Consider the following 17784-nt stretch of genomic DNA (forward strand, 5'->3'; position numbering starts at 1 on the left):
TCAAAGGCCTTACAGAGGTCCAGACAGACGACATCTGTAGCCCTTCCCGTGTCCACTGATGTAGTCACTGCCTCACAGAAGGCCACTAGGTTGGTCAGGCAGGACTTGCCCTTGGTGAAGCCATGCTGGCTGTCTCGCATCATTTCCCTGTCCTCCATGTGCCTTAGCATAGCTTCCAGGAGGATCTGTTCCATGATCTTCCCAGGCACAGAGGTGAGACTGACTGTCCTGTAGTTCCCCGGCTCTTCCTTTTTTCCCTTTTTAAAAATGGGGATTATGTTGTGGTTATACCAAATCCTAATGCTTGCCTTTCAAATTTTTAACCTTTAGCAGTGAGATACAAACAGCCATTGCCTGCATCACAGATTTGTGGTACAGTATCTTTCAGAAAAGCTGATGTATTAGCAGGGGTGGTAGTCATGCTGTCTGTAGGGAGGCCGTGATGCTACATCGGTTAGAAAACATGGAGGAAAACACGGAGAAAGACCTTCCCCTTCCGCTATCTGTTACAATAAGAGCAACAACTCCACAGAGAGGATGTGGTCATAGATCCATACTGTTAGAAATTAAAAGGAGCAACAAGCACCACCAGGACAGTTTTCTTATTCTTGATGTGCACACCTAAACATAGCAATAAAAAAGTCAAGAAGTACAAGATTGAAAAAGAAGGCATAACCATCTGTTGAACTGATATCCAAAAATCCCACGTTGAAACTAGTGTGAAATGTAGCCTGTTTCTATGGTTCATTACCATTCATCATTTCAGCCAATGAAAATTTGATTTTCCCAGTATTTTGTATTTTTCTCGTATGTGTTTGCAAGCATTCAATTTATATTTGTTTGTCATTTCAAATATATAAAATGGCCCCAAATCTTTTTTCTTGTCTCTAGCCATTCTATTTTGGAACAACCAACAAAGCCCCGGCAACAACAACAAAACAAATGAATAATTTTGGATGTAAGGTCTGTTTGCTTTGAAAAAGATCAGTATGTTGGTGCATCAAAATGTTGCTAGATCAGCTGTCTTTCTCCTTTCCAAGAGAGATGATTCTGAATTAGGAGGCTTGCAAAACATCAAAGGGAAGAATTTTGTCCAGGCTACTTCTATTGCAGGTTCAGTTAGTAATTACAGTGTTCAATTCTGTTCTAGGCTAATGTAAATGGCACCCTTTCTTTTCTGTATCTTATTTAATCAGGTCTTGTGATTGTTCACTGCATATCTAAGATCAAAAATGTCATTGATAAATCCAGAGGAACAAGATGGTGACTCAGACATCCCATGGTTCAGATTAGGTAAAGGCAAAGGGAGCACTAAACAACAGAATAAAATATGGTTTAATGATTGACAACACTGCCACTACGGATTGTTCTTAAATAATCTAATTTGATTTACAAGAATTCAGTGTAAATATAATCCATTTCTCAAGGAAGTATCTTGTCATTTATAGTTTAGCATGAAATATATGGCATGGGGAGAATGATTTTAATTCAGTAAGCTCATGTTTGTGCAGCAACAAAAGAATAAGAAAATGTGCCTGAAACAGAGAGGCAGGGATGTACTGGGGGAGCTCTCAGCTTCCCACTGCAGGTCAGCTGGAAGGAGAGACTGCTGTCTTCAGGTCTCCAGTGGGTCCCAGGTTGGGTTGTTTCAGAGAGCCTCCCTCCAGACTCAGGATTAAATTTTCTTGAATCTCTGTGAGGTAATGCTTTCTGATTTCGAATGTGCTAAATTACCTCACCCACAGGTAACTTATAGAAATGCCTGTAAGTTAGGCATTCATGCCTTCAGGCTGAAGGGATGAATATACAGGCCGGTAATTGTTTGGGGGACTTTTCTCCAGACAACTGATACTGTCAGGCTCCCATTTGGTGTAGTTGTCCTTACCTGCCTGTAGCTGTGCAAGTAAGGACTCGCTGGGCTGCACAGTCCATGACTGCCTGTATTTTCAGCTACAAATATGACCAAAACAAAGCCCACTTTTAGAAATGAGTTTGGCAAGTTGTATTGCCTCCCTTCTTCAGTATAGGTAAATTTGTTAAAACAGGTTTAATCATGAGAAACTAGAGGATTTCTTAGTCCCTGACATCTCTTCTTTACAGGCAAACGCTCTTTCGGTTCGTGTGCTTTTTCAGAGACGAAAGGGAGTCTTTATGTGAGAGACTCACGACAAAGTACTGGCAGCAGAGCAATAGAAATAAAGCTGTAGTCTCATGATTATATTCTAATAGCTTTCTTTTTATTTTAAGATACTTAAACTTAATCCCCCAAGTTAGCCCAATCACAGTCTCTAATGTAACCTTGTTTTCAGCTATTAGCAGGTGGTTTTTAAAGCCCTCTTTAGATGATATGCGGGGCCCACATAGTGAAGTCAGTTGTTAGGCAGGATATAATTTAGACTTCAGCTCTTCCTCTCAGTTTGAAATAAAATGATTACATTTCAGCAGGGCCTAAGGGAAGATTAAAAGTTTTATATCAAAAGTTGAATATTTTCTTTTGTTGTACACTCTTCTTTTAAAGAAAATGGTATTCATTTAAAATAATACATGTTCTGATGTATTTGAAAAGGCACTATTCTGAATTAAAAAGAAATTCATAAAGTATGCATGTATGGGAGAGGAAGATTGCAATCTTCATTTGAGCATTTAGTCAAAGGTTTTTAATTCAGCCCATTCTGCTTTGTTCATAGAATGAGGTATCTGTAAAGATGCGTTGTAAATAACAGATGGACCATAGCGTTTAGAGAGCAGCTGTTAAGGTGACAAAATCTTCTGGGGCTCTTCTCCACAGGCAGGTTATAAAGCGATATTATAGCCTCTGTTCCAGACTGGAAAATGGCCCTTGCCTGTCTTTAAACCCGTTAAAAGTGGTTCCAGGCAATAGCTCCACATAATTATAGTTCTGATAACCCCTGTGATGCCTCTCATTTCTTGTATACCAAAGCTATCCAAGGGAAGAGGCTACTTGTAGAATACAAAGTTGGAAAGCTGACATGGGTCTTAAAAATAGATGGAATAGCCCAGATATGAACAGAGTAAGAAGTGAAGATTAAGATATGAACAACAGTGTTAAGTTATCATCTGATAAGGTCAGCTAGCTTTTACCATTGATATCAATGGGGCTGTTTTACCAAGGATGCCCTGGGCACATTTGTAAAAATGCATTACCTATTAAAGAGAATTCCTGGAAACCTCCTAAAAGCAAATGTATATATGCAGTGAAGTCTCTTGTAGGAGTTCACCACATCAGCTAAATGAGCATAGATCTTCTTTTTCCAGAAGCCATCATAAGAGTCTAAATATAACATTGTTGTAGTTAAGCAGCCTGCTTTCATGTCTGTTAAAATGAAGAGTGTAAAACCTGTTATTGTTACTAAGGGGGGTGGTCACTGAACTGGCAAGTTGAAGTTTTCTTGTGATTTTATTGCGGGAAAAAAGTTAATTTCTTTCAGTATATTATTCTGTAAAAAAAACCAAATTCTTTTACCTGTTAGCACTAATGCATACTACTATCTTAAGGTAGCATTAACAACATGGTTTTACGTTCATTTGCCTAATATCAGTGGTGCTTGTTTTCACTTGTGGACACCTGACCATGGGAACCTAGGTTAACACCACCCCATTGGCCTCCATACTGCCAATTAAGTAGACAGACAATAATAAATATTGAGGCTGATTGAGGATTTAAGAAGGATGGGTGCTCATGGTACAGAATGGTGAAGGTCTGTGTTCAGTTGATATTATCTGTTATAAAGGAGATGAATTGTTAATGTGCTGTTATTCCAGATTCCTAGAAGAACTGATGTGGTGGGGGAATTAAGACGACAATTAATGGCCACGGAGGAAGAAGACAGTTTATCATATCCTCCTCTGAATGTGACCACTGGAAAAGATATATGCATCCTTTTTTATGCTAGTAATTTCAGCCTCAAAGCCAACAGTTCAGTTTTTATAGATTTGACAAATGCAACATTTGTAACGCAGAATGTGGATATTTCTTCCTCTGAATGCTCAGACATCAACACAATGTGAGTAGCACAAGAAAGTTCATATCATAATACATGTGATTCTGAAAGCTAATCAGAAATAGTGCAATGTCAAGTTAATACTAATTTAATTTTCTTCTTCTAAAGCATCCAAAATAAAAAATACTAAATTGGATATTCTTAGAAGAAAATATTCAGTCAACACCACAAAGATTTTTCAGATGCAGTCTCTTATTTTCACAATTTTTTTTCCTTACATTCCTTACTTCCTTGTTTGTTTATATTTGGTCCAAACAGGTTTCTCTGTGCACGATCTCAAAATCACAGAAATCTCCACTGGCATTAATGAGACCATCATTTCGTTGTAAAATTCCCTTGAAGGGGAGTATTGCCTGTTACTAGGTAGTAATTCAGCTGGAAGTACATTAATGAAACATGATCTCTGTTTTCCTTTACTTTTAAGCACCTGCTCTTGGGTAAAAAAACCTCTAGAAATATTTTGTCATATTTTTCTGTGTACTGAACCTTTGCTACATGACTTTTGTAATTGCCTATTGATTTAGAATATTCCCTCCGACTGAAATGTCACAATGATCTAATTAAAGCTGACTACTCTAACATTAAAAATCTGTTTCTTATTCTTAGACTGTCATTAAAATACACAAAGCCAGTGAATGGAATCAGCAGCCTAGAGATAAGGTAACTTATGATTTATTCTTAAATAGATCTTTGTGATGTACAAAGCCTGTTTGTAAATTAGGAGCAAAAAAAGAGGAGGAGTTAAGTGAATATGTTTTTGAAATTACAATTTGCTTTCTGTTCTAAGGAGTTACTCTGCAGGAGAACAATAATACAGTCTTTATATAGACAATATATTAATATGCTCAGGTAAAGTTCTGAAAAAGTGGTGTAGGCAAACAACCGTACTGTAAGGTTCTGGTATATGCAACACCCTGTTTTGCTAATAGGATTAGACCACGATCCTGTCTCAGGGAAATCTAACCGTGTTTTGTGAACAATTCTAGGGGCTGAAGTCTACTTGCATGGCCAGGGTTGTACTTAGTCCTAATGTGGATTACCAGTGTACTCTGTCAGAGCTCGCTTGTGGCTAATGAGGTGTGCAAAAACTTGTAATTTTTCTGCTCCATGGATGGTGACAAGACCTCATTTCTCCTACCATGAGAAGAGGGAAGAAAAGTTAGGGAACAGGAAGACTTGGGATGAAAAGTCAAAGGGAGAACTTGCAGATATTGCTGTCACTAGTGGATTCTAGGGATGGGGAAAGCATCTGCTACTGATGAGGGCTGCCATACAGCTGCTGGTCCACAAACCTCAGTTCTTTCCTCAGCAGCAGGAACAGCAGTTAAAATTATTTTCTTAAGCTCTGGTGAAGATAATGTGGCCTGCTTTTTTCATCTAGGTACCTCAGTTAATTGATTAAATTTATTTGGGAAGGACTTGGACTGAATTAAATTTGCATGTGTCAGAGGATGAACTGGATGTTTGCTTGGGCAGCAGAAGGACAAATGACTTTTGCCATCTAAAATGCTTTTGACATCTTGAATAAGGGAAATTGAAATCCAAGGAAACCAAAGAGAGGAAGTTTAAAGTAATAATGTAGAAGACAATCAGAGCTTGAACAACATTTTGGTAGAAGAGTAAAAGAGGCACATGGCACCAAGATGATAAGCACAAATTAATAAATACCATTATTTACACTGAGATAGAAGGACATTCTACATTTAGGTAACAGGACCCCCAGAAGGACTTGTGTTGAAGAGAGTCAATTATGTGTTTGGAGTTGTATTTGGAGTGCATAGAGACACTTGCTGTCATCATCAGAAACCATGATAGGTGGCAAAAAACCAAACATGTTTTGAAATTTAACATCTCCCCTCCCCCCCAAGCATCTAGAGCTTTGTGAAAGAACATAATGTACAGATAAGATTGCTGTTAGTATAGTATTTTTACTTTTTTGACTATTGTCGTTAGCTGTGTATAGGATCCTTGAGACTTCTCCTTGGTGACAGAGTCAAACATTTCTTGGTTTCAATACTGTAAATTATCAAAAGGGCATGCATTTCCCTGAACACCACAGGGAATTAAGGAAACATTTTCCTTGGATCCCATTCCAAAAATACTGTTCTCAAACCAAGACTCTGCCAAAGTTGTGTCTTTACTTTTACTCCAAGTCACAAAATATCACTTTCTCTGGTGCTGCCCTGGTGCTTCTCTGTCTACTGTCTGCTGCTTCTGTCCCGCTCTTGTACAGACAGACCCACCAAAACAGTGCCCTGGATTCTTATTCTGTGTCTTTGCTCATACTAGTGCAGGTCTTAGCTGCTCTCCTGTAATCTCTTTCTGTATGAATGAATATGGTTGCTTTCTATGTTTGTCCTGAATGTGACCATCCTCAGCATAATACCATGCTTTCTAGTAAAATTACAGTTCCAAGAAAATGATATGAATCATAAAGCACTTGAAAATCTTATGGAGCATGACACTGTGCTGCAAAACTAGCTACTAAGTTAATTGGTAGATCTTAGAGGGGTTGTTTTCTTTAAAGTAGTCAACAGGTTTTACTCAACTGTACAACAGCAAATTGCAAACCTTAGGATGCTACTATAGAAACAAAATACTTTGGCAGTTGAAACATTTATCTGAGATTTTGATTGCTGCAGCAGGCATAAGAAGATCAAGTGTGATGTTAGTGCACACATATGGACTTAATGAGGATTATTCAGATTTATGTTTAGTCATCTGTTTGTTAAAATCTTATAATTTTAATTAATTATTGGGAGAAAACTTTAATGTGGTCATGAATCTGAGGTGCATCTGAAGAGAAGAAATCTGAAGCAACTCTGCAGACAGACTGACTGTAAATTAAAGGAGAACATCAGTACAAAAGGTGAATGGTTCATGTTTTCTCTCTTATTCTGGAATACTTTTTTACATCCTTTGAGCCTGTTGTAGTAAAGGCAGAAATACTCACAAAGTTTCTCTTGACCTGTGCTTTTACTTGAATACATTATAACTAAATACCAAAATGCATAAAGAGCCCTTGAAGCTGGGATAAGAAACTCAGGCTCCACAATAGGTGAGGACTTGAAAAGAAAGTAGGTGAAGTCCTGACTGCTGTCATGCCCAGCGAGTAATTAAAGTAGCATAGGCTGGCTGTGTTTTGCAGGAGAATTTTATTTCTTCCATTTGGCTAGGTGTGATCCAGGTTTTTAATAGCCTCTCAGGGCATTTAGACACGAAAGTGCCTAAATTGATTATTTTTTATGTGGCACAGGAGCTTAGCAATAAAAAATGGAATAGAGGAAGAAGGTGGGGGGTGGCTTCCAGGGTGATCATTGCTTGGGCATTCACTGTGCATTGGCCTGCTTGTGGGAGGTAGAGAGTGATTGCTTCTGTATCGCCTTTTTTCCTCTTTCCTTTACTTATTAAGCTGTCTTTATCTCGACCCACAAGTTTCCTCATTTTCACTCTTTCTGTTCTCCCCCCCTGTCCTGCTGGGGACGGGAAGTGAGCAAGCAGCTATATGGGTGCTTGGCTGCTGGCTAGCATCAGCCCACAACACCTCAGAAGCCTTTATAAAGAAAACTTCCTGCTAAAGATACACCTGATTGTTTGTGCTGTTTTCTGTTAGATTATCTTTTGATTTAAGAGACAATTTTGTCATTTTAGGCCTCTATTAGCCACCATAATACAATATTGCATGGCAAATAATAAGATATACTCAACGAAACCAGAACAATCCATTGATCTTTTCATGATTCAGGAACACTTTATTCACCTTGTTTATCTCAGCATGTCTATTGTCAAGAGCTTCTAAAACACACAGAGATATACATTACAACCTCTGTTTTCCCCTTCTGGTTCACTTTGATTACATTTCTTGTTCAAGATGACTCCTTGGTAAGATTACAGTCTGCCTCAATAAACAGGACACAAGCAGGGCAAAGAGGTGGGAAGGAACAGAGCTTAGAGCCATGACTGCATTTTTTTCCCCTGTAAAGGCCATTTACTTAGGTGTAGGAGAGCACCCCTTGAAGACAGAAAGTGACACTAGAGAGGATCACATTCAAATAGCTCAATTTATTCGTCATTAAAAGAGGCTCTAACTTCAGCAGCATGAGCTGGATCCAGAGCCTGCCCTTACCACCACTAGTCTACCACCTCGTGCTGAGCAGCTAGTCATATCCCACCTCCTACTAGCAGCTGCAATAGCTACTTCATCCTATGAAAACAGCTGCCATCTCCCTCTCTCTCTCTCTGTCTAGCAAGAGCAGCAGTCCCATTCATCCTCCTGCACTTGCCACTGAGAGGTGAGCTGTTAGGGAGTGGTTGTAGAGTGTTTCTGGTTGTGCTAGTTTTAGAAAAGTGAACTACTGCTGCAGCAGGGGTAGGAGCAGTGGGCAGTAGTTTTTGCTGGAAGAAGCATCATCTCAGCTCTCTCAGCAGCTGATGACATCCAGCTGTTCAAGCACCTGTCAGTCACCTTCTCTGGGAAAAGGTGTCAAAGTGGATGGAAGTGCAGAGCATTAGTATTTTCCCCACTTACATTAAGTACTTGACTGTTGTTGTTGCTCATAGCATGTATAGAATAGAATTGACCCAAGAACAATGTTTTAAAGTCTTTTACCTAACAGTTGTGTTTCTCTTTGAATCTTTGAAACAGTAATAATTCCAGCTAGCTTTCTTTTCAGAAATATCTCTCCTTGTGTGGTAATGAATACCCACATGAGATGGTGATTGGTAACAGGTGGTGGCATTTAGAGTTCATATGGTTATCTGGCACAAAGGGAGTCTGGCCTATGACCAGGAATTTTTTGTGCCACAATATGTAAAGTACATAATGTCTGTGTCAAAGTTTGCTTCCTGTATGGGCTCTAATGTTTAATATGAACACAGCATTTCCTATAAAAGCCAAGGTACTTTCAGTTCTGCAGATAAAATCTTTGTTATATCTCTCCTCCCCCTTGTCATTCATTTGCTAGATTGTGCTCATTCTATTTGCTACCTACTCATCTGAGAAAATATTAAACTAAATGAAGTAACTCTATTGATTTTTGGTTTTTGTATGTCTTTTTTTGTAATTTAATGAATTACAGTTTTATCAGTTAAGTGCGTGCTTGTTGGAGGCTATTCACTATCAGTTGTTTGGAAAACTGCTAAGGATAAAAGCCTGTATTACTACATTAACCATGGTCAACTAGTTCACTAATTAGAATCTTAATTCTCATAAATATTCTCATAAACATAAAATTTTAGTCTTTGGTGCAATGTGAAGAGACAGCATTCTCTTGGAGGTCACTTTAGACTGTACTCACATACATAGCCTTATAAAACTTGTTTGTTCATATGGTAAGTCTCCAAAGAATTTCCTTGTTTACCACTTTTATTATCTTCTCAGCAAAAGTACAGAGCACACCCAGCACCTGTGGTTGGCACAAATGTTTAAGTAAACTTCTCTGTGCTTATAACTGGCCTTCAGCTAGTGCCTATAGCATTGCTACTGAGACACCATGGAAATTCTGTTCAAATTGTGCTGTACATCAGGAAAAGATTCCTTTCTTCTGGCAATTAATATCTAGGCTAATATATGTTTTAATTTTGTAACTAACTTTACCACTATAACAATAGAATATTTTCCATAAATATTTGTGAATGTGCACTAGATGAAATTCAAATGTTTTTTTTCTTTTTCACTGATGCTTGCAGCTGAATGTTGTATGGAAAGAGCTGTTTAGGCTCAAAATGTAAGGAATGCCATAAAACAAAACATCCTTTTCTCACCTGAATGACACTTTGACTTCTAGGATTCCTTCTGAGCATTTTGAAACTCTTGAAGGTTATGAAGTTACATGAATCAAAAGCCACAAATTATAAAAAAAAAAAAAGGCTCAGTTACTGTAGTAACCTAAGCTGTCAAATTTTGTGTGTTACTTCTAAGGAGCATTGTTTGTGTTGAGTTCAGATTCTATGTTGTGTGGATGACATGCTACTGAAAGCAACTGATTTGAACAAACAAGCAATATTCCACAACAGAGAATATTCTGTATATATATACATATACCCTACAGAACGTAAGATATTCTATGTTGTGCCACATTTATAGACAACTGCTTATTTTTCAAACGTCTCATAATTGCATCTAAGTATCACCCCAAATTTTAAAATCCACATAGAGTGTTACCCATTGTGGACAGACATATTAGAATATTTCATTTTGTAGCAAGTCTCACTTACTGCTAAAAAGGTTCCTCTTCTAAATTCTTTGTGGTTATCAATAAGCAAAAAAAATCTTCAGCAAACTATATAGAGCAGTACATACATAGACCAAGTAGGGTTAAAGTATTAAGCAACATACAATAAGAAGAAAAGTTTATCATTTCCTTATGAGGTAACTTGAATACCTAAAAGTACCTGGGTAAAAAGTGATAAAGACTAGGATATAGTCCTGATCTGTAAAGGATCAGGATGTACTTCTGGATGTTCTCAATCATTTCTGTTTCAGAACATTTGGGAGGTGTTCAGACTGCAGTGGTAGTAACATATATATAAATCCCATGATTATAAACTACTGGAAACTGCTGCAATACCGCACATACACAGAACTTTTCAAAATGAGAAAATATTTATCTGTGCCTAACCCACTACAAATTGGGAAACTAGGGCTGACGACCCCTCCTCACCTTCTAGTGAGAGAAAACTCTGTCTTCTACTGCAAATTCAGACATTTGCAAAGGAAATTGCCATTTAGGCATCTAAGCCAAGGACAAATTGCAATGATAAATCAGAATGGTTATCATGCCTGTACCTATCATAAAAGCAATTTTCAAAAAATCCCATAAAATGTTTATTGAGAGCCATTGCAGGCCTACTGACAGTCTCTCAGGTTCTACTCCACTGATTATAAACTGTTGGTAACTAACTGATGAAATACTGCACTGGCAGAGGCTCTTGAAGAATGAAATTGCATTTGCTCCTTGCCTGCCACAGCTATGAAAAGCTATGCTTGTGAGATGAAACTCTAAAAAGTAGTAAAAACATATTCACAGAGTCTCTTCAGTTATGAGCAATCCTAATGACGTGGAAGGCCAAGCTAAGATACCAGCTGTGATGTTTGCAGCTAGCAATAGTGAACCTTTAGCTGCCACCAGTACTTTATCAAATGAATATTAACTTTTTCCTTCTATCATTTTGACTTTTTTTCCCCCTCTGTTGTCTTTCTAGGTTTTTAATGACCAATAAGTTCTATGGAGGCTCGGCTAGAAATTGGTCCAGTTTAGATGCAGTTGAGATTGTACAAGATGGAGAAAAGTTTGCTAAATTTAATGTTTCTGCCATCTCTGCTCCTGCAGAGTATTCATTTCATTGTCAGCTGGTGGGAACAAGCAATCTCTACCCTGCAAGGCTGATTCCATCCAACAATGAGGCAAAAAACTGGGATGTTTTCATTTCCAGGTTGCAAGTGAGTACACATTGCCATTTCAGAGATAATTCCAAGAACTATTACTTGCTATTGTAGGTGCTGAATGACACACATTCATAATGCCCTTACTTTCATTTCAGCCTGAGGGAAAATGTAAAAGAAAAGCTGTTCCCCCTAGCTGAGCTATTCAATAAAGGGGTAAAAAAGACGGCAGTTGCTGAACAATAAGAACATGAAAGCACAGCTTTGAAAAACATAAGACTATGAAGTTGTCCACAGAAGCGAAAAAACAATAAAACCAAATGCGCTTAATCAGGCAAAGAATGACTAAGTCCCCATGCCTGTTTAATGAATTGGGCTGCTATTGGAAACACGGGCCTCTTAGGTGGGTGGCTTTATGCTGTTTACTTTGTTTTTATTTGATTTCTTTGCACTTTGTTTACCTAGGAAAGTACAGCTTAGTGTGGTTACTGTTTTCAGTGACATAGACTGTCTGTACTCCTACAGACAGAAACAAAACCCGATGCAATTAGGTTTAATGGAAGGTTTGCCATGGACTTCAATCAGGAGCAATACTAGGTCTCGCATGGCCCAGAATGAAAGCAGTTGGCTTTTTTGTTTTGAATGAGGCATAGATTTTCTGTGTATTTAGTGCAGTAGTACAGACTACATATGAGAGGTGCAGATGATTGCATCTTCATTATTTTGAGCATTGATCTGGACTTAGGAGAAGCACATCAACATTTATATCTTAAAACAATATTGCACTAAGGGACCTCTTTGATTAAAGAGATCATGGAAATGATAGGAGTAATTCCAAGCTGGACTCTTATTTGTCAAAGATGAGCTAATCCCATGATAACTGGATACAAATGCTGATATAATTGTATTTATGATTTCAATAACAAACCAAATCTCAATAATCTGAGTCCAGATTTGACATTTCTGCTTAAACAATGGAAATCTCAAAGGAACAGCGTTGATGCTGAGATTTATTTTCCACAAATTCCAGGATCAAGTCCCACAGTTTTTTGAGAAGCAACATAGCAATACACACCAATGTTGTGAAGGTTCCTCCTGATGGTATTTTTTATGGAAAGGCCTGAAAATATCTGAGTCCACACAACTGTACTTTGCCTAGTCACTCTTTGAAGTCAGACTTTGGCATCACTAGGCTATGAAAGTACACGGGCTATGAAAATACAGTGTCCACTTACAACATATCTTTTCCTTGAAGTTCTATTTACATTGATACTGCTGCCTTCTCAAAGCTTAGAGAGAGGCCTTGCTTCATCCTTAGTAGGCATCCTTTCACTGGGGTCTTGATCAAGAGTAGAAATAGTAGGTTTCCCACCTTCCTTATTGATTTGGAGCAGCAGCTGCTTCCACTGTTCAGACAACAGAACTTCCAGTTCCTCTTGGGAAAGGCTTTTTTCTCTGGTCAAGTCCTACGCATGGAACACAACCTGGAAAGTCCTGTTCTGATCTTTCCTGTTGTGTGAGAAAACAGAAAGTCACCATTCTGGGCTCGTTTCTAAGTTCTATCTGAACTAGATAATACCTTTCCAGATATCTTCCATTGATATGAGTGAAATCTTATTGGTCTCAATATCAGTCTTTGTTCTAGAATGAGGTTTAGAAACCCCCAAGCTCTGTTACACGGTGGAAAAGGCACATGGGGTGTGCTAAGTGGTTGCAGCCAGCACAAAATCTTGTTGCTGAACATGATTTTCATGTCAATGTTATGCAATGAATTAGAAACCAGGATCCAATGCCAATCTAGCTGGTACAATTGCACTTTGCAATGTGGGATCCTGAAAACAGTATCACTGTATTAGAGGGACACGGCACCTGCACAGTGAAGGCTTGCATAACTTGTTCCAAGGCAAGGATGAACTGATGCAGCCTTTTACTTTAGTTCTGGAGCTAGCTCAGTCACTACCACCTAAAGAACCTCTGTGGGATGCTGTCTAGGCGTGCCCATAGCCTAGGATGTCACCACTAATAGCTGTACACAGTACCAAAACTGCTCTGGTTTTGGTGGAGTTTTTGTTGATCTTGTTGTTGTCACAGGAATGGTTGTTCTACCATGATACCTTTTATCCTTTTGAGGATCTCAGAATTGTCTATGAAGTTAAAGAGGAGGCTGCCACCAAAAAGCACCGCTTTTCTTTAGTATGTGTCATAGTGGTTTAGAAGCCCCTTTGTTCCTAAGAAAAACTGCCAAAAACTTTAAAGTCAAGAATATTAGGATTCTTTGTGGCTAAAGTATTTCTAAGTTCAAAAATTAGATGTTCAGTGTACACTTAAGAGCTATGAAAACAACAGATTTTACTTGGAGGCTTTGTCAAAAGTCAAATGATGAGAAAATTCCATTCAAAAAAATATTTTAAAAATTAACAGTAAATGCAGACTAGTATAACCAAGACAAATGACGCTGGTCCAACCACTGAAATTAAAACTTCTACAGTACAGAGGCCTGTATCCAAAAGGCTTTTACATTCATAAAAATTAGAGAACCACATGTAAGTATTTTTAACTTTTGTATAGGTAGAAATGCTGCTAGGAGTCACATTTTAATCTCCCACCTGGGATCTAACACCCCCACAAAAATGATAAAGCTTCAGAAAAACAATAAAAGAACCCTACATATACTTCATCTCCCGCCTAAAAGTAGACATAGCATTTTAAGAATGTACAATTAAAGCTTTCACCTCGAAGGTTCAATAAGCATAATCCTGCTTCAGAAAAAACCCAGTAGGATTGACATAATAAAATTCAGTATTTCTGGCTCTAAATCAGAAGTGGTAAAGCCTTTCTAAACCAAAGACACCTGTTAAGTGCTTCAGAGAGTTCTTGTAAAGGTGGTAACAAGTGTGTATTGTTTTCCAGAATTTCAATCCATTTTTTTGAACATAAATGACATAAAACATCACCTGCTTTCTGTTTTTATTATAGATAAGTCTTTCAGACTACATTTCATGACTCCTATTCACATTCTCATCTGTTGTCAAAGCAGTGGCTTAACAAGTGAAGACTTTGGTAATCAACTGTATTCTCTCAAACTGTGCAAACAGTTACGCAACCCAAAAGCTTATTTTTGCTAATCCTGCTTTAATCAGAAGTCTGACTGCCTATAGTGAAAGCAGGCAGTATTTGCAAGTTAGCTACCATGATCTGACTTGGAAAGATTCTTCTAAGAGGCCCAGAAAAGCTTGAATTGCTAAAATTGTCTTCATCTCCACAGTACCTAAATAGCCCTTAGTTCTGCATATGATAATAGCTTTATTAATCAGCATTCTGGAAGGTATAGATTTTGGTCTTAACACACATATTACGTACACATTAACTTCAGGTGCCTGAGCCATGAATGAACTTAAACCCAGCGTGCTTACTGGTGTAGCATGGTATGCAAGCCACAGACTAATTTCTTCAATGTTTGTACCAACACCTTTCCTAGGAAGTACCAACTCTTTTATTACCACAAAGCTTTCCATTTAGTTTATCATAAAGCATAGAGTAATCATGGAGTGGGAAGATAGAAAAGTAGAAATCCGTCATCTTCTGCTTCCTTGCTTATTGCCTGGTGAGGGCAGTGATTTAAATAAAACAAACTTTTTTATTTTATTCTATAATATTTTATAGAAAATAGTCAGTTTTAAGGTCTTGTTTCTTTACTGGTGGATTTATGATGTTTGGTGCTTTCCTTACATACCCATTTCAAAGAATCACTAAATACATAAGAATCCCAGTCTTCGTTTTTCTTTATAAAATTATTTAAGAAAGACTCAAAAACAGAGATCAGACTAATTCTTTCCTTCATTTTCTTCCACCAGTTTGATTCCCTTCCTTCTGAAGGAATCAGTGCTTATGTCATTATGTGCATGAGTGTAGAGGGGGGACTGTATTCCCTTTCTTCATAGTTTTCTAATCCTTTGGTTTTAACAAAATTTTTAGAAGGATAGTGGTCTCAAAGGCATTCAGTTTGTTGATGCTTTTTGCAAAATTGGTGGCTAGGCAGAGAATAGATCCCCACATTAGTTGATTTTTCTGAGGAAAATAATATGACAGGAACTCAGTCAGTGCAGACCTCAAGAATCCAGTCAAAGGAGAGATATTACAGATTTTTCTAACTGCTGGAAAAGCTTATATGGGTTTCATATGTTAATAGACAATACAGATCCCACACCTCAGTAAAGCAAGCCCTCTCTCCTGTTTCGAGTCTCTGATGTCTAAGGAGGAGGGAAGAAAGGTTTCACAACTGTTTTCTCCTTGAACTTTCACTAGAACAGCCAAAAAGGTCATCTTCATTAGATGCATTTTAAAGTAGGTTTCAGGAGTTCTGCTTGTCAAGGAGTTGTTAGCTAAAAATCTCAGGGTATTTCAACAAATCTTATGATCTGGGGGGCCTTAACTCTCATGCCTTTGGGTGCTTTGAGTTTCCTGGTTCTGAAGTGGTCATTGGGCAATACTGATCACACGTCCCCTTTGAAGTGGTCATTGAGTAATACTGATCACACGTCCCCTTTGGGACTTTACTTCTAAAAGTAACACAAATTTATGAAGTGGGAAACACAACCTACCTCTTGCCAAACAAATGACTTCTGCATCTTTAATTTCCTGGGTGGAAAGGAGACCTGGAAAATTGTTATGCAAAGGATTTGGTTCTCACTCTTTTTTAATGGGCAGAGTGTGAGTGGTAATTAACACATATATCCTGCAAGTAGGGCCTACTCTCCACATTTAATTGCACTCATCTATCTACCTTTCTTCATTCTCAGATTCAAGGCTTCAATGTTGAAAACAACCAGTTTTCCTATGCAAGTGACTGTACAAGCTTCTTCACGCCTGGAATCTGGATGGGCTTGGTGACATCTATAGTTTTACTGTGGATCCTGGCCTATGGAATCCACGTGATCATGCAGCTCACAACAAACAGCAGATTTGATGATCCCAAAGGTCCAGCTCTCTCAGTTCCTCAGACAGAATAGCCATCAACAGCATTGATTTAATGCTGCTACGGCTTTTCCTGGTCTGATATTTACGATTTTTATTACCTTCTACTTCATAATATGTGTAACCTATAAAGATACCGCAGCGGAAAGGAATACTTAACATACGTATGAAAAGGATCGTTATGCTTGGCAACAATAATAATTCTACTTGTTATTACCATCATTTGTTAATAGTTATCTGTGCTAAGGGTCTGCGGTGAGGCTGTAGAGGTTATTACTCTACCTGGCTATTAGAAAGACTATTAGAAGATTAACTATTATTGGCAAAGAAAGGATATCACAACAGAGATAAATGAGAAGGATTAATAAATAACTTACTCAACAAGCAACTATATATTGAAACTACTTAGTCTCTTTAAAGGCTCTTTAGTAAGCATGGCATGTTGATGTATCATAAGAAGGCTGAACTGTGTCTTGTCATTTTTTCTGTTGAGAAAACCATCCAGAAATGTACAGAACTAATAAGGTATAAGTCACTAAATAAATGGTCTTGAAAAATCTTTTCAAAATACATCGCTTTGTTCAGATGTGGTATAACAAATGAGAATGGATGGATTAAGGCTTATCTTCCCTCTGATGTCAGCTCATGCCTGTGAGAATTATGTTGAGTAGCGCTAACTCATGTGTTTGTTTTAGCCACGGACAGCTGATGGAGTTACTAAGCAAGATACGTCCTTGTCCAAACTGATCACAAAATTGTATTTGGTGTCATGGCAATGAATGCAACTTTTCAAGCTCATAACCTAGTATGATTCAATGTGCCAGTGCAGACAGCATCTTAACAGAGATAAGGTAATTTTCTTAACACCCCTCCTTTTCCAGGTATCTTTGGAGTAGTTATGAAGTTTGTACAAAAGAGGAAAAAAAAATTATACGAAATCATTAGAAATACTGTGCTAATGAACTGATTAAGTCTGAGCATGTTTATGGTCATCTCAGTGATTCCAGGAGCCTGAAAACATTCAGTGTCCTGGATTCTTCTGCAATTAATAAAAGACTCTACATCTTCTCATCGGGCAATCTGACCATGGAGTGAATTACTAAATGTTATGAAAAGCTAGAAAATAGTAAAAGAGCAATGGTAAATTGGTAAAAAAATGGTAAAAATAACATTTTCATTCTCTCTTCTGTAATGTTTTGTTATGACTGTGCATATTCTATTAGTAGTTAAAGAACAAAAAGATTTCATTTTGACAAAATTACATTTGTCACATGAGAAAAATTCTAACTTTTCTGATCTTGATCCATGTCATAGGACAATGATACAGAGGAAAGACAGTTAGAATCAACAATTTAACTAGACCAACAATAGTTTCTATCCATCATTCCTGGATGTCACTTTTTA

The 17784-nt window shown here is 37.8% G+C and overlaps 1 protein-coding gene across 1 annotated transcript in view; it reads left to right on the forward strand.

The window, feature by feature from the left end:
* Positions 1-16942, forward strand: part of ATP6AP1 (ATPase H+ transporting accessory protein 1) — a 59655-nt gene extending 42713 nt beyond the window's left edge. The window contains exons 7-10 of the mRNA XM_009286800.2: positions 3784-4025; positions 4629-4682; positions 11226-11463; positions 16206-16942. Coding sequence (XP_009285075.1) covers positions 3784-4025; positions 4629-4682; positions 11226-11463; positions 16206-16415 — 744 coding nt within the window. The 3' untranslated portion in view covers positions 16416-16942. The remainder of the gene's footprint in view (positions 1-3783; positions 4026-4628; positions 4683-11225; positions 11464-16205) is intronic.
* Positions 16943-17784: the final 842 nt, after the last annotated feature.

The sequence above is a fragment of the Aptenodytes forsteri genome, unplaced genomic scaffold (genome assembly GCF_000699145.1).
Source record: "Aptenodytes forsteri isolate BGI_AS27 unplaced genomic scaffold, ASM69914v1 Scaffold166, whole genome shotgun sequence".
NCBI classification, from domain to species: domain Eukaryota; kingdom Metazoa; phylum Chordata; class Aves; order Sphenisciformes; family Spheniscidae; genus Aptenodytes; species Aptenodytes forsteri.